The sequence below is a fragment of the Neopelma chrysocephalum genome, unplaced genomic scaffold, assembly GCF_003984885.1.
Source record: "Neopelma chrysocephalum unplaced genomic scaffold, ASM398488v2 Primary Assembly neopelma1_25, whole genome shotgun sequence".
NCBI lineage: Eukaryota > Metazoa > Chordata > Aves > Passeriformes > Pipridae > Neopelma > Neopelma chrysocephalum.
Window position 1 is genome coordinate 30,971,807 of NW_020897694.1, and position 22,596 is coordinate 30,994,402.

A 22,596-nucleotide genomic window follows, 5' to 3' on the forward strand; every position below is an offset into this window, starting at 1 on the left:
AGCAAAAGTGTTAACAGTTCACATAGATCCTTCTCTAACCAGGTAGTGGGAAAAAATAGATAGTTAAGCTGCTTTGGTTGTTTTTTTCCCTGTAATTTGTCGTTAGTTTGAAGCATTTCTTTCTCTGCCCTAGTGGGACACAGCTGAACTTGTGTATAGACGGTACTAGTCCTCATATGTCCCAGAAAGTACCAAACAAAACAAACAAAACTTAGATCATCTTAGATAAAACACAGTATGTGTTTATTGAAAATTTTCAGGAGAAAGAAACAAAATATATATATTTTCCTGGTTAAACAAACAACTGAAGCGGTAATAGCAAAAGACTTAACATTTCATTAATCAAAACTTTATGTCTACCTGAAAAAATATACATCAATCTGTTTTAACTATTACCATGGAAAATTAGTATATTAAAAGAAATATCAAGTGTCCTTGAAAACTATATTAAAAATATTTTCTCATTCATAAGTTGAAAGTGATAGCCACAAAAGTGTTCGTTTTTTTGCAGGTTGTCAAGGTATTTCCATATTTAAACTGATGTACATTATAATTTCTTACTTTCAGGATCAGAATAAATATTGTGACAATCTAAGAAACTGATATATATCAATTTTAAGAATAATTTAGATAAATAGTATTGTACTTTAAGAAAAAAGTACTCTTCGAGTTTATGTCTTCCTCTCAACAATTTAATAAATACAAAGTCATGTTTACCTTCATCTAAATGGAATTTTGGTAGCAAAACCATGCTTTGCATACAAAATTAAGATAAAAAACACAGTGATTTCCTTATGCTTTAAAAAGTTAGCCAAAATGGAAGTATTGTCAGTAAACTAATAGTTTTGTCATCTTTCATCTGTATTTCACTTATTTGATGGCATTTTGATTCAGTTAGCTAAATGAAGTCAGAGAGACTGGAAAAGTGTTAGTTTTTGTGATAGATTTATCTACAGAAGGACATTTGTGGGCACGTCAGGGTTGATCAGGAATGAGGCAAAAAGATGAAACAGTTTTGCTAGGCAAATCTATGTCAACCACACCTCCACATATCATCATGGCTAGGCTTTGCGAACGAAGATTTGGGAAGGGCTCTACCCACGTTTGTTGCAAGCGCGTTGGTGGCTAAAAAGGCCAATATGAGATGGACCTCCACATATGTATAAAGTTTAAAAGTTGTTGTGACTTAGATTTTAGAGAATGAAGTGTCACAAACTCATTCTCAATGAATCAGAAAGCTTTGTACCCATTTTCCCTTTTCAGAAGCTATGAATAATATGTTGCTTTTAAAAAAAACAGCTTCCAGATTAGTGCATTCAAAGGTTCCTAGAGCAAGGCCTAAGTTTTCAAAAAGAGAAACTAAATTAGTGTGAAATTCTAGTTCCTGAGAAGAGCTAAACACCATTTCAGTAACTAAGTAATTAAATAAATAAATACAGAAATAAAATCAGCATGTGTTTCTCTTATTTTTATTTTTTAAAGTGGTTTGTCAATGTACATATTCTTTTCAGTTTATTATAAAATTAAGAATGAATTTTCTACCTATAGTTCCCTTCACTTTGCTAGAATTCAGACATAAATACAAAGTAAAGGCAGTAAAATTTTGAATCCTTTAGACAACTATAAGTTTTCCTTAAATATTATAAATATTACAGAAATATACTGAAGAAACCCAACATGCAAGAATGAAAATGGCAAACTCCTTTTTCCTATTCTATCAGAGGGATTGTTTTTTGGGTAAATTTGAAAAGAGAAAAATAAATTTGTTCGATGATTCAAATGCTGACAAACCCAAACCTTTCCATTTTTAGCTTATAATGCACTTGATTTCTTTATTGTTTAAAATAATTTCTGAGTCAAAATCCATATCCAACCTTTATAAATGCACGTCAGATAGTGCAATACAATCCCTGGATATTTTAAGCATATCTTTGATGACATGAAGCTCAAGGCACAAAAGTGACATCAAGTTAGAGAGAGCAGTCTCAACAAAACATTCATTAGAAGATTTTTTTTTTTGGTCAGAATGGCACAGTAGAATGTCACCAACCAAAGGAGCCTGTGATCAGAGGGCAACTCTTCTTTCAGTGGTTTACACTGCAGCCCCACCTGAAAAATCAAGATTGAACATTCAGTATTTCCACTGTGGATGCTCTTTGCCAGCTTTTCAGAGTATTTTTTGCTTCAGTCCTTTTGAGATAACAGGTAGAACCTTGTATCCCCAGAGACACAGGGATAGCCTTCCCCATTTGTCTCACTCCCCATTTCTAGAGGGCTGTGGGATTACTGACCTGATGCTTTAGTTACATTCTGGCCATAGAAACGGAGGAAAAATGAGTGACTTTAGGGACCCTGAGGGCACAAGCAGCCTTCACAGCCCTGACCAGCCTCCCCCAGGGCATCCAGGGCTATGTTACAGCTGGATTTTCCCTATGTAACCCTACCCAAGCCTTCCCACAGTGCCTAAGCAGCAGCAGCTGCCCTGGAGCCTGCCACGGTTCTCCTAGACTTCCTGAAGTGCCAGGGGATTACACAGATCTCTTAGAAATGCCTGTGAAGCTTCTCCTGCATTTCACTTATTTCTTAGCTATTAGTTTCATTACAGAACATATAATGTGAATTAGAGGTTTAAATTGCCCTCTGTGACAGCAAAGGGCCAGGCCCAGGCTGTTCCCACAGAGCCACGAGCCAAGGGCAGCCAGCACAGGGCCCAGGCTGTTGCCTCCCTGGTGGTGGGTGTGCACAGAGCGGTGGTGATGGCAACTGGGCCCCATGGACGGGCCAGCCATCATCAGGTGAAGACAAGGCAACTAGCCAGGCCACAGGCCAAGCCAGAACACCCAGCCAGCCACCCAGACTCAAGGCTGGGACAGGTGTGTGGGGATGTGGTGCAGCCTGGGGCAGGAAGCCTACCCAGGCCAGAGCTAAAATGCGGGTCCTGGCCAGAGGGTACGTGGGGTACCCCCTGGTGAGGCTGATCTGAGGCAAGCAGGCTGTTTTTCACATGCAGAGCCACAACAGCACTTCTGTGGTGGCATTGACCTCACACCCTGTAATTTCCTTCACAAAGTGATGCATATCCATCTTCTGGGCATGTTATGGCTTCCCATGCTTGTCGTTGATGAAGAATATTAATTACCAGTGTCTCTCAGAGACCAGTGAGGCTCATTAGGACAAAATTTTTAAATGCCTTTATTCCTGCCCTGTTTCTGCCCCCACTCAAATTGTTTATCAAATTCCCATCTACTTTAGAACTAAATCAGTGGGAAACTGATTTGGTCTTACCACGTGGTTTGAAACAAAGTCTCTTATTCTTGTAAGCAGAGTAGGCTGCTATTGATCCAACAACCAGTATTACAAAGGCAGAAATTACAGGCGATGTAACTCCAGCTATTAATCCTGAATCTGTGGAAAAAGAAAGAGGTTTGGCCTTTATTTCAGAGGTATTTAAATAGTTTGACTTAAGCATATTGTCTACTAAAGTATGCTTTTACCAAACTGTGAGAACTGTTTGGTGAAACAATAGAATTAAGCAGATGAATAGAAATTATGTTACGTTACAGCTGGTGTGAAAATGTTGTCTTAAAGCCTAATTTAGTATATATGCTACTTTTATAAGGCTAACATTGTTTTTCTATATCATGATGATCAGAAATAAATTGTAGAATAAATTATTTACTCTATACCTGTGTTTCCTCCATCATTGAATTGATGCTCCTCTTCTCCTGGAATAGAGGGTGAAGTTTCATCAAAGAAATGTTTGTCAACTTGTTTTGAGAACTGAGCCTTTTGCTCAGCAAAGTATGATTTTGTATAAGAGGGCAAAAGGTGCAGCTTGACCGCAAGAGAGGAGCTCCTCTTCTAGTCCTCCCTGACAGCTGTGCTGACTGGAGGAGTAACTTCATCCTCCTGACACTTAATTTTTGGAGAAGAATATTAACATCTAATAGAAGTGTCATACCTAGCAGTCTGCATCAAACGGATTTCACAGGGAGTGGGAGGCCAGTATGCTCTGGCTATTCTGTGCTGCCAGACAATCAGATGACTTATCTGTAATTTAAGTCAAGATCTGGTGCATCTGCTTTCAGTTCTGGGCAGAAACCCCTTGCTTTGGGACTGTCCTAGCTGAATTCAAAGGGACAAATCCGGCAGGGTTCTGGCATGTGCCAGAATGCTACAAAATGTTTAGGAATATGTTTCAAGTTTTAGCTTCAGGCTCATAACCTGTTTTTTGGTGAAGAATAGCTAATCTAAATAAAAATGTCCCTCAGAGACAAAGAGATTACAACTAAAGCAAAACTAAACAGCGCTGATTTACAAGTGTTAGGAACAAGTTGGAAGGGGAATTGGGAAGTGCTACCTGTTATGACGGGTGGTAAAGGCTTCCCATCAAGGAGATCTGAGTCATCAAAACCTCCTGCAAGATGAAGATTAAGATTCTGGTTGCAAAATTATCCAATGAATAATTGGACAAATTCCCTTGTCCACTCCTTTTTTAATGTTCTAGGGAAGCATGAGAGACCTCTGAAATCCAAGCTTTGACATAGCAGATGGGTCGTGTGTCTTGCACTGAATGGTCACCTACCCAAATTCTCCTGAAAGCTGAAGCACTAACACTGTTGGTGTCTACCTGTTCTGCACCTGTGGGATATGTGGACTTGGGCTCTCAGTAGCACAGATCCTTATATAATATTGACATCTCGAATTCCAGTGGTTCCTGTAGCAGAAAGTCAATGGGTCCTTTCTAGGAAAGACTCCAGAAGGACATGTCCATGGCTCACCACTACAGTCATACTAGAAGTAAATACAGGATACATGGTGGTAGCCAGGATAGATGTGCCACTTTCATTTTATTTAAGTGGGTGTCCAAGACTGCACTCAAAACAATACAGGTTTACATCCCTCTCCTCAGTCCCACTAGCTGTATGCCCCAGAGCCATCTCAGATGCACATCTCAGTACAGATTTGAACACAGGCTTATCCATGTCCTGTGGCTAGATGTCAAATTTGAACCGTCTCATAGTACAGTGTATACATGCCCGAAACGAAAATGTAAACAAAGTGTTAGTCTCATGCCACTTAGAAGCCAGTATCTCACATTTTAGGCAGACAGAAAATCTTTATGGTACTAACACTAAAGCTCAGAAAATCTTTCCAAAGATTGGAACAGTGATTAAAAAGGGAGACGATGGGAAAGGATGATAAAAACTATTAATAAAGAAATAAGAGAGTAAAGTCTTAAAAATATCTGCTCTGAACAGTTCATAGGGCTAGATTTTCTTAGGAGAAAATATTCTTACCAGAATTACTATAACTTCCCGGTCGTGGTGGAAGAGGTGGATATAAAGGTTTTCTTGAGATGTCACCTATTGATAATTAATATTGTTAGATGGTTGAATGGGCAAAACTGGGACCTTTAAATAAAAAGTATGATAATTTGAGATTTTCTACCTATTTCTAATTTGTCCTCCAGTGAATTAAGAAGAGGACCTTGTCACTAGTTAAAACTACTTAAGCATTATATCAAAAAATAGCTAGCTACTAAAACTGATTTGGGAGTGAACGGGGAATGTTTTCTAAATTAAAACATGAGAAGAATTCATGAAAATGTTGAAGGAAAATATTTAATGTATTTCTGGCAAGGGCTAATACTGTTTAATGCTGACAACTGGGAGATACAATGTGTTACTTGGCTGTCAGCAGTTCAGTTTTGCAGAGCCGACAGAGAAGCTGGTGTTCCAGGCTGGACCGGAGGCAACAGGTCGTGTCTGTGCCATCAGCAGGTATTAATAAAATCTGCAGATTAGTTTAATCTAACAGATGCTGAATTTGTCTAATGCATGATGAAATTTCTACTCTTGAACTGTACAAAATGAACTCAGACTTCAGCTTCATTGTTTTTTAGGACTTTGTGCTAGCATTTGCCAAAGTATTGGAAAGAGATGCATTGGCTAAAGCAGGAGATCTGACTCATAGCAGTTTCCAAACTGCACATACAGTGCTGGAGTAGCAAGAGCTGAAAGCTCCTAGGTAGATGGCAACCAGATGCTGTCCCCACTCTGCATGATGGCCTCAGGCAGAAGGGCTGCACGTACAGGAGTTGGAATGACTCTCATTATCGTAGCTCCTCCTGCAGTATTGCAATCTCTTTTCACAAATTAGGCAGAGTTGAGAAAAAGACAACCAAAAAATGTCAACATTCTATTTGAGGAAAGAAGAGAGTACTCACCCCCACCAAGAGCATCTCCTAAATGTAGATCATTGTCTAAAAATGAATAGGAGGAAGATGCAGAAAAGTGAGTTAGACACAATTTGTGTGGGAAGTGAAACGTTAGTTTTAATAGAACATGTACAAATGAATGTTTGACAAGCACCTTTTTCAGGTTAGTCCCACAAACTTACCTAAGCTATTACACTTTTCTTTAAAACTCTAATAGAATCTTGTAGTTTCCTGCACACTAATTGACAAATGATAGAGTATTTTCTACTCAAAATATGAAGGGTTTTTTTCTGCTGTAAATGATGTCAAAATAAATCTTATAGTCGAACCAAGATCAATACCTCTAATATATCTGCAAGTACATAAATAAAATTTGCTATGTTAACATAATAAACCTATTTTTTAAATATGTTGTGCTGTACCTATTTTTTAAATATGCTAAATTGTCAACACCTATGTCTGTGGTTAAAACTGGTATATGTATGTTTGACTTAAGTGTAATTTATTGAACTGCAAAAACTGAATACCCATTTCAAGAACAAATAGTAGGAAGCAATAAACCTACTTGGAGAGAGAGATTGAATCAACTAATCTATGTGAGGGTCACGGTGACATAAAAATTTTGCTTCAGGCAATCCAATGCACCTGTCTGAGGTTGGGTGATAGCCTAGTTCTCCTTTGCCTGAGCTATAAAGGTTTTAAAATAGACTTAAATGTCTGCATGTGCATGTTACACAGAAAATCAACAGACTACAACCATTGACCCAGCACTGTACACTTATCTCGCTGTACCTGGGATGGAATTTTCCATCCAATAAACAACTTGTCTATGAGCTGCAGATGCAAAAAGAGGAACTCTGTTTCCAACATACGGATGTGGATATGAGTGTGTGGGTGATATTTTAAGGTGTATACGGAATGATGGCGAGTTCTGAGAGAAATACATTAGATGGATGCCATAACTCCAAGAATCCCTTTCTTTACACTTATAAATGTGGAGTGCTACAATAAATCAGAAGAAATGGGACAGCAAAACCTACCTAAATTTTGACACCAGTGCTTATTGCCACAGACAATTTGATAGACTCTCAATTAAATAAATATCTTTTTCATTATAATTGTGTTAGAATTCCCAAATCACCACACAGAAATCTGCCTTCTTGTGTTCTTTATATCCAGTAGGAGTGAGAAGCTGCTTTTGCACAATATCTAGTTATCTAGTCTCATTTGTGTGGCAACTCAGAAATGCTTTGGTGTTACCAGGAAATCTGGCAGGAAAATTATCAAATTCATTCTACATAATTTGGTTTGTTCTTGTCAGGTGTTGATCCTCCCTATGTCTGGCCAGAAGAGAGTTGCATTTCAAAAATACCTTTACCTGTCAAATGGTAACACTGGGAGAAGGAATAAATTGAAAACTGGATTCAATTTATTATTGAGATGAAGAATTCATGTAAAATTTAGAGTTCTGTTCTGGAGGGTTCATGCAGAGATCTGTTGCATAAATGCTAAGGGTGATATGAATGAAATACAAATGGAAATGCATGCGTCTGTAGGGACCATAAAAATCAGGAAAGTGTTAAAAGAACAGACAATAAGGTCACTATTCCCTCCATAAAACTGAGGAATGTGTTGTTTCTGTCAAAACTAGCTGGCCTGTGTTCCAATAAGATGACAGCACAGATGACTTGTCAGCAGAGGAAAAGCAGAAAGAACTTCTACACCAAAGGTTGCAGCATATCACTACTTTTCCTGATCATCCATCCAGAAAATAAGTCTTGGACATAGTCTGTGTATTCCAAACAAGCAAAACCAGATAGTGGGCAGCAACCTGGCCTAGGGTTCAGAGACAATGAAGTAAGAAATATGAGGCAAAAGAACCTCTCCATAATACTTGATTTCTCCTAAAGGATATAAAAGATCTGTACACAAACAAGCTTGTCATTCATGATCATGAAGAACCACAGAGACAGGATAAGAGCTCAATAGCTGGCATACCTTGTCCCATATTGCACATGATGCTCACCAGACCACCTAAGCACATACACCTTGGTGCTCATGAGCACATGGGTTTGAGGATATGGCTTAATTAAATCAAATACAGGATGAATGTGAGTGGGGAAAATCAAGTTATTTTGAGATTTTGTAAATAAACGTTACCTTCTGTTAAATTTTGTGATGAATTTTGTTGCACTAGGAAGGTACCTACCGGAGAGCTTCAGCTCAGGCAGAGATGTGTGGGATGCCCAGAGGACATGGCCTGTGTAGTAATTGGCCTCAACTGAACAAAAATCTCAGCCAGCCTCACCTCTCAATGGTATCGACCGAATGAGACATAGAGGCAACCCTGACGTTAAGACGAGGCATTAGGCAGATGCTGAAACATACTATTGTTTCATCTTTCTGGACTTTCCAAATCCAATAATTGATTTTTAACACTGTGGGTTTGGGATTTTTAAAATTCTCTGCAATCCTCTTCAGCACTGAAAGAGATTCCAAATGGTCTGTAAAATGTGGAGTTCTTCATTCTCAAGAATTAGTGCAGTGGATTCAAATCATTTGGCAGTCATATCTCGAACAGATTTCTGAGTCCCTAAAAATCAAATTCATTTCACCTGACTGAGGCAGCTTCGGTGCAGATACTAGAATCCCTAAGCTACCTTTAAACATGACCAAGGACAGAGTATTTTAGGCGCAATTCAAGTAACTTACTTGAAATGTTTACATTAGATGAGATCAAATCCACAATTAGTGCAGTATTTTAAAATAGAGAGACACTTCTAATCTAGGCCAAACACAGATTTTCTTGGCCAAATAAAGTGGGAAGGAAGAATGCAACCACTAAAGGATCCAGTAGCTACCACATTCACAAAATGCTTCCCCTGTTTGTTCAAAGAGCAAGCTAAAGAGTTGTGTGGAAAATATAACTGCTTTCATGTATTGCAAGTTTTACTGAACTGTTTATCCAGAAAAAGACCTAAAGTTGTTGTGTGGGCTAATGTTATCCAGCATTTTCCAATTCAAACATTTTGTTTGATAGACAGAAATTTATTTCAGTGTTGTTTAGGTGAAAAAGCTCTATGTTATTATAATTTGTTCCATCAAAAATATGTTTTTTTCAGCATTAACAAGTGTTCATTGGAATTTATTTTTTGCCATTCTCAGGACTACAGCTAAAACCTTTTGGTTCTCTCCACTGTCTAGAACCCTTTTTCCTTTATGACACAGATTTTGTAGCAATCAGTACTAGATAATATGAAGTAAATACATGGTGAGAAGAAAGAACACCTAATTTTCTTCTGATTCTTTTCCGAGTCTGTTATCAAGCATCATGAATAATAATGCAAAAAGAAAAAAAGAATGGGAAAAAAGTAGAAGATCAGTTATCCATTTTTAGCAACAGTTACCCATTGTTATACTCCTCAGGGAGTTCAATACAGTCTGGAAAAGCATGAAGAAGATCTTCAGGAAATAAAATATCATCACTAGCCAGTTAGGCTGTAAAGCCTTACTGGAAGTGATAAAGGCTTGTAAATGGTAACTGTCAAAAAACCACTTACTTTACATAAAGAAGACATCTATTACTCAAATAATCTCAGCTAAAGTACAGTAGCAAAAATTATCAGAATCTCACGAGACAGTTTCTTACATATAAAAAATCAGCTTTATGGCCCATTATTACTCACTCAGCACAGGCCTTGTGGGTCTTCTGATCACTGTAGGCTTCCTTGTAATTATGTCATCTGTTGGACACAACGACACGCCAATAAGCAATAAGCTTCAATTTAACAAAAGCAGATATCTGCAAATCTAAACAGTTCTTTATCACAGCAGAAGCTAAAAATGAAGGGATGTGTTTTCAAAGCCATTTTTTGTTTGTTTGTTTTAAAGAAGTCTTTCATTTTATGGCAGAAACATTGAAATCTAGCATTTTCCAGTTCTGTATCTCTTTAACTTAAGTGGTAGCCACTTCATATTCCATTCCTCAAGGAAAAAGACTTAAGATTTATTATGGGTGTAAATGCTATAGTAAAATAAGGATGTGAGATTTACATACCTGGGTGATCAAGCGCATCAGCTAAATCAAAATCGCCTTGACCTATAAGGAATGTGACAAAAGAAAAGACACTAAGTCAGTGGACAGGTTTCCATGACCTCCAGACCTGAGGGCTCTGTACAGAGCCAGAACACCAGTAAGAGGCAAAAAAACCCCCATCCACACTGGAGCAAGCACAGAACAAGCTGTCAGCTGTGCTGTGCAGTCCTGACTGACTGTGAGAGATGGGCTCATTTAATTCAAAGAAGCTATTTGTTCGCGTAGTGCAAGGAGAAGCTGCTCTCTCATGTTATCTATATTCATCTGCTGTGCAAACATGCCTTTGAAGAACGCAGGTTGCCCGTTATAGGGCACAGGACTATTGCCAGGAGACAGCTGAAAATAGCATTCAGTGTGGTACTTGCAAACCAAAATCATTGGGTGAGAATTTTTAATATCTTCATTATTATTTTACTAGCACAGCTTCAGAGAGCAGCTTTACTGGCAAACCTGCCTTGTGATCACTCGTAACACAAATCAACTTTCTTTTTTTAATTCTTCCTGTAACATGGGCCAGAAGCAAAAGATATTAAGATGTGTTTACTTAATTTAGTTTCCCTGTACGTTAAAAAGACTGAGAAGTGAGAAAAAAAAAATCCTTCCTGTTCCATGTTAGGTGACCATAATGTCTTTAAATGTCACAGCAGGGCAATTAGCATCCTGACTTTTGAAATTAGCAGGTAAATAAAACTGGAAAATGTTTAAAATATATAAACTGAAGCAGACAACTTTGAACAGAACACACACAGTTATTCATGTGAGTTTTACTTTCAACTCTACAATCTGCCACTTTCCTTTTAATACACAGCGTTCATGAAACACCTCTTTGCAGAATATGTATCCATTAGTTTTCATCCAGGCTGAAACTGCACCATCCTTGTGTTTGCATTCCAAATACAAGATCAGCTGGCACAAACTGACAAAAAGTCTTGATGTGTCATGACTTCCCTAAACAGAAAAGTATTACTGTGCTCTATTGAGCAAGCCTCAAGATGCTCTTGTTCTGCATCTGTTTATTTTCCCACCTAAAAAGCTTAATACCCAACTCTTCATTGTTTTTCTTGATAAGTCTTGAACACTTCACAGCAAGAAAGGCATTGTTGTTCAAGTGGGGAAACTGAGCAACAGAGAGAGGCTGTCAGAGGTTCTTCAGCACAACTGGCTTCAGCTCAGCTCCCTGATCTTGACAGGTGCTGTACATCTTCATGGCATTCTTTTCATTAATCACTGTTCCTGAATAATAGCTCTTGCTGTGTCAAAGAGCTCCCAGAAAGATTAATTATCAGTGGTGAAACACTGTGTGATCCTCAAATAACAGTCAGCACAGGAGTATAAAGTAGAAATGTTTCGATTCCCGTGATGATTTTAATGTGAATCTGTGAACTTAATTATAGCTGGTGTCTGACAGAAGAGATAAAGCAAGGTTGGAATGCAAAGTAGCAAATGGCTTCTAAAGCAAATCTGACCCTACAAAATATTATGAGGAACCCCTGTTTGGTAAGGAAAAACAGGCAACAGCATAAGGCTTTCCCACTAATATTATTAGAGTAGTGTTTTATCTCTTATAATTTGATCTGTTCTCAGTGTGTCACCTTATCCTGCCACCTCTCCTTCTGGTGCCCTGGCCACTAACCTTGCCGAGTCCAGTAGCCATTGAATGGGGTCTTTAGGTGGATAATATTAATGGAATTTATAGAATGATTTGGGTTGGAAAGCACCTTAAAGACCATCTAGTTCCAACTCTCCCTGCCACGGGCAGGGACAACTCCCATTAGACCGCGTTGCTCAGGGAGCCATCCAACCTTCCAGGGATTGGGCATCGCAGCTTCTGTGAGCAACATGTTCTGGCACATCATGACCCCTACAGCAAAAAAAAAAAAAGGTGTTCCTAATATCTAATTCAAATCTACTCTCTTTCAGTTTAAAGCCATTACTAAAGCTATATTCTAAGACACTGATGGGTTTTTTAAGTATGAATCCATTAAATATATAAATACATAAAATAGATAAATTGCTTCATCAGAATATATTCCCTGCCAGAGCCCTGAGTGCACCACCAGCTTTTACTGGCCCTGAGTCCCTGTCCATGGGGTGTCACACCATGCTGCTCCCCAGCCATGGAACCATTTGATCTTGATGCAGGCCACTACCAGCAGGCTGACATCCTGGCACTGCCTTGACTTATATGGTCACATTATATGTTTCTGAAACATTTCTTCAGTGCCAGGAGTATAAGCAACTTAAACTTGACTGTCTTTTGATTTTGTCCTCTGGTTAAATCCTCACTTGGTTGACATCCTGAGTGCTGGAGGAGGCTGTCTGACCTGAGCCCCACTGCCACAGGATGCTGTTGTCAGGGCTAAAACCATTTCACATTGGACTGAGCCATCAGAAATAATTTTGTAACACTGAATAGCTGTTGGCAAAACCAGCTTCATTACAGGTCCTGACATGCAGGAACTAACAATATGGAAAGCAACTACTGAGGTCCTAATGTTGTAAAGAGAATGTGACAAAATCATCTCCTGAAGGAAGACTGGAAACCTTCAGGTACCATATTTCTTTGAAGTTAGAAAAAAATAAAAATAGGATATGGAATCTAATAAGAATTCAAGCAAGATGATGCAGATGCTTTCAATTGCTTGAGAACTAGAACAAAACAACAGACTGAAACAGTTACTAACATCTTCCCTTCTCCTGGACAACAACATTTCCCTCTCCTATTGTATGTCTGTTCTGTTATCAAAAACCTGGGAAAAGGCAAAAGGAGTTGTTTTGAGACTGCAAGGGAGAAATAGAAGAAAGCTACATCAATTTTAAGAAGAGAAATTTTTCAGAGTGATATTTTAAAAATTATTTCTGACAATAAATCCAGCAATAAAAAGAAACAGACACCAACGCAGAATGACTGCTTGGGAGTAAGACAGGAATCCACACTGAAATCTCTTTAGCTGTGTAAATATAAACCTTGACAGATGGGCAGTTTGTATGTGGACATCTGTGCAGCATTACAAGTGATATTGCAATAAACCAAAAGATTGCTTAGACTTCCATCCCAACTTCCTCTGATAATAGGATCAAATGACCACAAGGAGTAGGACTTTGTGGAGCAGAATTTTAAATGCTCATTACTATTTCTGAGACTGTACCTAGACATTTTAGGAATCTAATTTTGGAGGATAACAGATGGTTAAATAGCTGAACAGTCCAGACTTCATTCACAAAAGTGTGCGTCTAAAAACAAAACCACATTAGAGACTCAGAATATTTAGTTCAATAAGAACTGCAGTCACTCCAGAGAACTTTGAAGATAAATGACAAAGAAAATAAATTACTGAAGCTTCTCCACAGAATAAACAGACTGAAAGAAATTCATTTTCCACATATAAAAATGACCCTTTCTTTTGGATCAGCTTCCATAATAGAAACAGCTAGAAATATACTCATGAAAATGAGAATGAAAGAAATTTTAGTGGGGTGAAAATGGCTTTGTGCCTTTGGGGTTTTTATTTGATTGGGGGTTTTGTATATGCTTCTTGCTGTTTGTTTTGTTGGTTGAAAAAAGTTATGAAACCTGAATAGTAATGAAGATATTTAGCTGTGCAGGTGGTAACAGAGTTATTTCTGTTATTACTACTTTGGGCTAGTATGCTATTTCTTGGCATAACTTCTAACCTTTCTTCTGGGAGTATCCGTGTTTTGACAAAGAAATAAAATTACTGTAATACTGGTTTTTGTTGGGTGGTCCTCAATGATTCATAACAGAGAATTTGAAAAAATGCTTATATGCATTGCCTAACACCGCAAAATAGTCCTTATCTGCAAATGAGAAAATGCAAAGCTAAGAAGGCAAGCCTTCTAGATGGATATATGGATTGTATTGAGAGAAAGGACCTGTTTAAATTATGTTTATGCTAGCTGCTCAAACACAATGAACTATAATAACAGCAGGACTTTTGCTAGCACTGCCAGTTTTATTTGGGATGTCATTTCCTCATTCCCACCCAAGACCTGTAGCTCTGCCAGTAAAAAAACAAAGTGTAGACCCAGCCTAACCTTTGTAATATCATATGTGGAAGGCTGGTGATATGGAGACTGTTACGGTTGCTGTTTGTCACAGAGATACTAAGACAGTTTTAAGTAATTTCCCTTGAATATAAGACACATCCTGCTGAAGCACCGTTGAGCTGAGGTCATCTTACCCTGTCAAGGCAGTCAGTCCCCTGCAAAGTCCTCAGGCACATGTGTATTTAATGTTCACAAGCTTTGGCCCATATTAGTTTTCTGAAAATGTGACACAAATATCCAGTAGCTAAAATGCAGACAGCAGTGTCTTTTGTCTATGATAAATGTTAGATGGATCCATCACCCTTTAACTATGTAGCTGTTTGATCACAAGGGTCTGAGGTCCCACAGCTTTTAAGGAGGATTTATGAGGAACAAGGCTGGATTCTGCAGGTGAGTGTTACCAATCCATCATTACAACTGTGGTCAGAAGTTTTCTGACAGAAAGCTACCATGACACCACTCTGCAATTTCTAATCTCCCTAAGTAGGCTCAGTCCTGCACTGAATCCATACAAGCACAGCTTGTGGCCCTTAAAATGATGCATATTTAAATAAGACAGCATGAATATTGCTAAGTGAGAATCAGGTTATGCGACAAATGAAATTAACTTCTCAGGCTTTTAATATGCACAGTCTAGTATTAAAAATGAAGCTAAGATCCATGAGAAATTGTATTTTTATGTGTACATGTTTGTGGACATACATCTCAAATGCATAGATACACATGTGTGTTAGAGAAATAATTTTGTTATTAATATTATTAAATTATTATGATTAAATTAATTGGTTTTGAGTGCATTACTAGCAGTCATATGATTGGTATGGTATTACCTGTGTTACAAATAAATTAGAAGCAACTAACTTCAAATTGTGAGCTAGACAGAAAGGGAAAAAAAGCTTATTTTACAGTACTTAAAGACATGAACAAGTATGATTTCTTCAGTGTAATTAAATAAGAATTGTTTCGTGAATACAATGAGCTTAAAACATTATGAAGTTGGCAGAGACTGGGGAAGAAGTGAATGACTCAAAAAATGAGAACAAAAATTTTCTAAAAGGGAACAATATGTTACCAAAATCACTCATGAGACCCATTTTATGTACTTTTTAGCTGAAATAGTAAGTTATTCTTTGCACAGACCATTTCTGATTATAATAAAATCATGAGACCTATTTCCTCTGTAATGAGAAAATGGGATGGATTTTCCCATGCATATGATTCAGAACACACCCTTTTATTGATCCAACTTTATTCAGGAAGCAATTATGTTTGTTTAAAGGAAATTACTCATTTAAGAAAAGTTTTGGGAGAACATTAAAGTTCACACCCCAGAGTGGACACTGTGGACAAAATCTCAATTAGCAGGAACTATTTCTTTCATGTAATACCCTCATGATCCATATTTCCCGATGAGGTTACTGTAGCTTGTTTTTCCTTCATGACCCTTTAGTTTCACAAACAATGATTGCCATTGCAACTCTTCGATGCTGGGGTGGAAAATGAGTATGCTTTAAAATCTATAATTAAGACCTAGGGTCCAGTATATAGACCACAACATGTGGCCTGATTATTGGCTTTGCGTTTTTAGCTAGGCTACTTCTGGTTGTAGTTTGAATGTAAGGGAAATTAAAAGGACTGTCTCACTTATTCAAACAAGAACACATTTAAATAATTACCAGCAACTTAGATGGGCTAATAAAGCAAGAGTGGCAGTATTGCTTTAGCTCTGTGCAGCATGGTCTCATCAAACATGAAAGAAAATCTTCTAGTTCTATGATATTCGCTTTGCTCTGGACATACCAAGTACACTGGTAAAATACATGCAAAGTATTTCTAGATCTTCAGCAGAGGTAGCACAGATCTCAATAGTGCTATCCTGTAACTTAACATCAAGTTGAATTTGTTTCAGGAATTCTGTGCCCCCTGAAGTCACAGTAGCCCATCAGCATAATTATCTATATTACTTCCAAAGGGGCTAGTAATATTGCCAAATTGAAGTGGATGATCAGGGTGTTCTATACAGATTCTTTGCTTGTGTGTTTACAATGCAAGACAGCAATAAAGCAAGGCCTGCCTCTTCTCTCTTTCATGCCATTAAGAACAGGTTTTCCAGAAAAAAATGATGCTGGAAAGATTTGCTGGACATAAGCAAGCAGGTCTGTTCAGCAACAAAGTCTCTACAGAGTAAATGAGAAATACAATTAGGCTCCCTTCTCAGGGCTGAAGAAGCCTCTGCACGTGCCACCACAGTGCACAGAGAAGCCTCTCAGAATAACCCTGGACAGAGGGTGATGGAGCATCAGTTTGTATCTGAATTTCAGAAGCAAGAGACTTGGAAGAGGATCTGACAGCTTAGTCTTCCACAGAGAACTGAAATGAAGAGCCTTCTCATGCAAAATGTTGTGAATATCTGGGTTGGATTTATGAACAAAGAGCCAGTTTCTTTCTTTTACTATTGCACTCAGGAAACAAAATGGTCTATAAGACATTCGTGAATAGAAATATCTGGCTTGTATCTCAACTTCTGCTCCTTCCAGATGGTAGTCTGCAAGATGGAGTTGCAGTTTTGATGCAATATAGATTGTGATCCTGGAGGCTTTGTTGCTGTTAACCTAGGACTGTTCCTGATGTGGAGTGTATGTTCCTGGTTCCTTCACCACCGGTGTTGTAAGACCTGGGATGTAAGGAAGGAGACCTGGGATGTAAGGAAGGACTTTGCTTTAATTTTTCTGCTAATCTTAGTGCTTACTCTGGCCTTTGTTTTCATTTAATATGGGGCATTGTTGCCCTTTAAAAATATATTGCTGTGATTTTACTTCCTACATAAATTCCTCAGGAATTAAAAATCTATTGATGACAGGCAAAGCTTATTCAATGGAAGTGTGACTGTTATATTTTCATCCAAGCCCTTTCTATCATCTGAGATGTTGTTTGCCTTCATGAGATATTGTACTACAGATCAGATTTTAGACAGTATTTGCCCATAACATTCATAGATGTCAGCCTGTGGAAATGAAGGAAGACTAATCAAGACAATCTGAACCTCCCTTCTCTTGAGGGCCTATTTTATTGATTTCTAATCTTGGAAGAATTCTGACATTTATTTGTTTTTTAATTACCATCAATGGGATGGAAAGGGATTGACAATTGCTGATGCAAATGAGTTAAAATACATACTGAAAACAGGCAGGTTGGGCACTGGTGCCAGGCTTGCAATGTGGCAGCAATGTTTGAAAAGTGAATCTGAGAAGCTGAGTAACTACCCCAGTTTTTTTCTCTTCTCAAGCTCTGATGTTGCAACAACTCTGCCGTTAGTGTTTCAGTTACTGTTTCAACCAGTTCAGGTATGTCAATTTATCACACTGCAATCACACCCTTGAATGATAGCACTGACATGCCTACAGATAATGGAAGTTCTGGTATTGGGACTGAAATAGTTTTGGAGGTCAGCAGGAGAGAACTTGTTGTCTGATACTTCCCTGCCCTCGTTCCCGTGAGCGCTTCAGCATGTGCACAGGGACCTCACACAGAACGACAGTGAGGACTGGATCGAGATGGAGCAGTAAGAAAAACAGGACTGTGTTTTTTGTCTCTTCTATTCTGTCTCTTAACTCAAGTGAAAACTACATTATTCATAGCACTAAGTCACATAGTCTCTCAAATCCAAAGAGGTCTGTAATTTTCTCCCCATAAAGTGCCCAGCTAATTAACCAAGAATACAATTAATTTTGAGTCAAAAACTTTGTAAGTCTTAGCTGAACAGTGGTACATGGCTTACTGGCTAGCAATAAATGCTGTTCCCTTTACCTGTGTAGCATTCCATACCTGATGGAGCAAACTTAAGGCATCTCAGACATCATCAATCTTTTCACTGTCCTTGTTACTAAGTAAACACATGGTCTATCAGCTGACCTTAAAGACCATGGATATATAGATTATGTCTATATTGGGAACCTGAGGAGCATTCTGGGCAGTCAGGTCTGAGTGAGATTCTCACCTGCTTTCCAGGTCCATAAAGGAGAGAGCCCTCAGGTTGCACTGCTTCCCCACTGCAGGTGTGCACACAGGTTTATGGTCCAAATAAGATCTATACTATGTTTCCAACAAGTGCATGATCTCAGTTACTGGGGGGCTAGGAACCTAACTTAGTTGTGTCTCAGCACAGCCTAAGTGGGCAATGTAGACACAGCCCAAGCTGGATTACCACAAGTCAGCCCAGCCTCAGTAACTGATGTGGGATGGACTCCAGTGGAAGGTTTCTGTGAAGTTTATTTCATTTGGATTGGGCTAAAAGCCATTCAGACAATTAGTTGCTGCAGCTCAACTTACATGGGAGCCTTCATGCAACCTACCTAGGCTTGGAAATTACAAAAGCCAAAGAAGCTTAAAATGGAAGACTGCACTGAGCATGTAAGTTTCTGAATTGTACCAGGTCTCGCTTTCCTTGTGCAATGTGGTCCTTCTTTATGCCATGCTTCTGTTGAGATGTATCCATCAAGGCAATCTAGCCAACTAACTGAAGATAGCCAGACATAAAGGAAGTGCTACATGAGAAGAAGAATAACGTCATCTGGTCTGACTGTGGTGGCACAGTAGTTTCTAGAAGTTATTACAGATGGTTACAGCTTAGAAAAGAATTAAGCTGCAATATAAAAAGGTGGATAATGCCACAGACATTTATATCATGAGGACTTAGACCAGCTTTTTACCAGCATGGCCAAGCCTTTCTCATATCATGTCTTGATTAGGACTGAGAAGTGGTTCCTGTATATGTCCCCTGAAACATGGTGAATACTTTGATGATAAAATTCAGTATCTGTTGCTATAGATTAAAACAACTAATTTTGCTCATCAAAGTGGATTAAATAGTTTCCAGAGTCATAAGACTGTGCACAAAGCCCACAGCAACTTTCAGCAATGACTTCTCCCCCAAAGCAGGGCCTGAACAGGCTCTAAATTAAGACATGCATAAATCAAGAATGATTAGGCTGACTACCCTTATAATTAAAATGGTAGAGTATATGGAAATTGGCTTGCTCATGCTCAGATTGTTTGAACAGAAATACTCAACATAAGACAGTCCTCCAGAACAAGAAAATCTGCATGCCAGAGATGAGAGACTGCATGAATCATCACTGCTCACAACACGCTACATGCAGGCCTGCACAGTCCTGCTGCTCTGCTCTTTCTATGCAATGTTACTTGCTGAAGACCTCTAAATAATTTCTCATTTGTTAAAATCAAAATATTGCACTAAGTTAAGGCAAAGTGTTTTCACTGCTCATCACTACAAGTTCTCCTAGGGACTCCATTTAAATCAGGGGTGGTGGGAGGATCAGCAGCAGCAGCAGGAGCTATTTTGGAACTAGTGATTAATGATAGATTTCTTCCTGCAGCCAAACACTGCACTGCAAGTTTCTGAAGTAAGGCTAATACACAAAAAAGAAAAGGTTACAAGTACACCATATGGCAAATGCACACAAGGATGATCCTATTTGGTTTGACATAAAGAAAAGTTTAACAGAATGTTTTGCTAAAAGACCTTGTGTTTGAATATAGTTAAATGACTAAGTATGAAAGGGTTACATTTTCCTGACTGCTATTCGTTCATCAAAAATATGTATCTAAAACATACTCAATTCTTAACTAATCCTGCACGAAGAAATGTATGCTTGTGTGCTGAATGCATGGACTAAGGTTAATCAATTATTAATTTAAAATTATTTAACCATATGCAACAATATAAAAGCATGAGAATCTTTAAACTGAATAAGAATTTGTTTTTACAAAAAACCTAATATGTTTCAAGATATCAATAACCAAGAAAAGCTTTAAAACATGAAGTCAGTATTCTGCTAAGGATCTCTTTGGAAACTCTAAATTCCTCTGGAAGCTCTCATTTTACCGCTTCCATTTAAAAAGTTTATATTCAAGTCTAAGCTTGTGAATAATTTTATGGGAGCAACATTATAGAGAAAATAAGATATATTAAAGAAGAAACTCCAACTAGCATGGCTATTATGAGCAATCATACAAGAGATATATATCTCTTTATAAACTGCAGAAGTACTTACGTAAACACTCTTGAATGCTTCTCATGAATTGGTAACAACAAAGAAACGAAAGGCAGCAAGCATTTCCAAATAAACAAACATATTTCTTTTAGGGGTTGGAGTTTAAGGTTTTGATTTTTTTTCCATTTTTAATAATCATGCACTAGAAATAAGCCAAGGCAAAGGTCACTTACCTCTTACATGGACTAGAAGGAAGCCAAAGCACAAAAGAAAAATACTTCTGAATTTCTCCATGCTTTTCTATGCAGTGCCTTGATTGTACCGCTTGGTTTTTTCCAAGTGATGATGTTGCAATGGCAGTGCTAAGGTTTGAGGGACACGCTTAGAATCAGCGCCTCTGCCCAAAGAGGTCTCTCACCATCACATCCAAGCAATGCAGAACAGAGAGAAGTCCCTGAAAACCTGTTTGCATACAAGACAAGTAACAAAAGCAAACAACCCTGCTAGGGCCAAGCTGTAAGCAGCACCTGAGGTGCAGACTGTGCTCCAAGAAATCTATTTATTACCCAGGCAGGAAGCATGGAGAGCTGGGGAAGCAATGGCAGCACCCAATGAGGAGGGAGCCAGAGTGCTGTGAGTCCACCTCCTCCCCGCAGGGGAAAACCAACCTGTTTGACATCCTTGCCTTCAAAGCAGGGTGTGGTGCTGTGAGAGCTCAAGCAGCTTTTAAGAGGAGACCATCTTTCTCTGAAGCGCACTTGAAAGAATCACTCAGACATACTCTGTCCTCAAAGTACCACTTCGCTGCTTGGTTCTTGGCTGAGCAACAACTACTGATAAAGGCAATACTGCCAGAGCCTTAACCCCTAACTCATGCCGCTGTGTTAGGGAATTAGAGGCCAAGAATCTGCTTTGCAGAGACTTGTGAATTGGCTGAAGAGGGATGACAAAAAAATCTAATTTTATAAACTTAAAATGTGATGTTCGACTACACAACTGAAGCATACTCAGGTCCCCAGTGGATTCTTATCTTCACAAGGTAAAATAAACATCGCTCATCATGATTTTTTCCATTGACCTAGTTTTGTATTTTTTTTTAATTATACATATCCGTGCATATCCTACATGGAGAGAGATGTCAGACAGCACCAAGTACGATCATACAAAGCTTTGGAAAATGAACAAAATTCATGCATCTATCTGTACATGGACATACTTTAAAGTCACTGATGTGATTAAATCCAGTTCTGTCACAGCCTCCCTCGGCAAATACATACACCAACGCTTCTGTCCTTTGAACTGGATCGCAGCCATCACACTGGTGTACGGCGCCAGCAAGGAGACCGGTGTGCATCCTCTCTTGGGCTGGAGGGTAAGCTGCAGGGGGTTTTGTCAGTGCTGTTTTGTCTAGGGCAGCAAATAGCTCAGGACTCTGTTCCATGAATGGCCAACCTGAACACCTGTGGTGTTGCTGGGTGATTCAGTCTGATGTGGGGCACAGGCTGCCCCCAACTGCATTTCTGTTAACTAGAATGTACAACTGAATTCATGCTTTTATGCTAACTACAAAAAACAGATGCAACAACATAAGTTGGACTGATAGAACCTGGTGATACTGGATCTTCAAGAAGCTTGATGTTAGAGTAGGTTGACTCCTCCCACCTGAATTTGAACCAGCAGAATGTTTTACAAAGGTCTGGCTTATTGTATCACATGGTTTAACTGTTTTTAAGCTACTAATAGAAGCTCTAAGGTTCAATTTGTGTATCATCATTGTCCATGTCAGGGCCAATTGCTCCATCCCCAAAGAGTTAAGGACATTTAGGTTGAAGAGGTGACTTTGTCAGCCAGTTAAAACAAGAACTAAACCATGAAATGAGCAATCCTGTAAATCCAGTTTATTTTTTTTCAAGAATACCAAAAGCAGGCCTGTGTGTGGTAATCTTCATATCAATGTTAAATTTGCCTGAAAGGAACAGGAAAGTTAGCAAGGCTATGTACTAGTCCCAGGCAAGTCGAAGCACCTCATGTTCAGTAGCTTTATTTCAAAGCAGTTGCTCTTCTAAGTGAAGTCTTCCCAAAATGCATTCTCTCACCTGAGAGTGATACAAATTCATTGTGATATTGAACATTCTCAGATGAAGTTTGAAGATGATGCACATCTTGTCTGATTCTTCTGAAGCCAGCTACTGCTCTGT

At 38.6% G+C, this 22,596-nt stretch overlaps 1 protein-coding gene across 1 annotated transcript; it reads right to left on the bottom strand.

Annotated features, from left to right (window-relative positions):
• Positions 1–1,677: 1,677 nt before the first annotated feature.
• Positions 1,678–20,692, bottom strand: XG (Xg glycoprotein (Xg blood group)). The gene is made up of 9 exons (XM_027675188.1): positions 20,632–20,692; positions 10,278–10,319; positions 9,907–9,963; positions 6,230–6,265; positions 5,301–5,366; positions 4,361–4,417; positions 3,687–3,725; positions 3,286–3,405; positions 1,678–2,109 (listed from the first exon to the last, which is right to left on the bottom strand). The coding sequence occupies exons 1-9, from the start codon at positions 20,690–20,692 to the stop codon at positions 2,093–2,095; spliced, it is 495 nt and encodes a 164-aa protein (XP_027530989.1). The 3' UTR covers positions 1,678–2,092.
• Between the last annotated feature and the right edge of the window lie 1,904 nt (positions 20,693–22,596).

Coding starts and splice junctions, on each gene's coding strand:
- XG (XM_027675188.1), bottom strand. CDS start 20,692: ATGGAGAAATTCAGAAGTATTTTTCTTTTGTGCTTTGGCTTCCTTCTA. Junction 9,964..10,277: donor TGATGCGCTTGATCACCCAG/GTATGTAAATCT, acceptor TGTGTCCAACAG/ATGACATAATTACAAGGAAG. Junction 6,266..9,906: donor ACCCACAAGGCCTGTGCTGA/GTGAGTAATAAT, acceptor ATTCATTTTTAG/ACAATGATCTACATTTAGGA.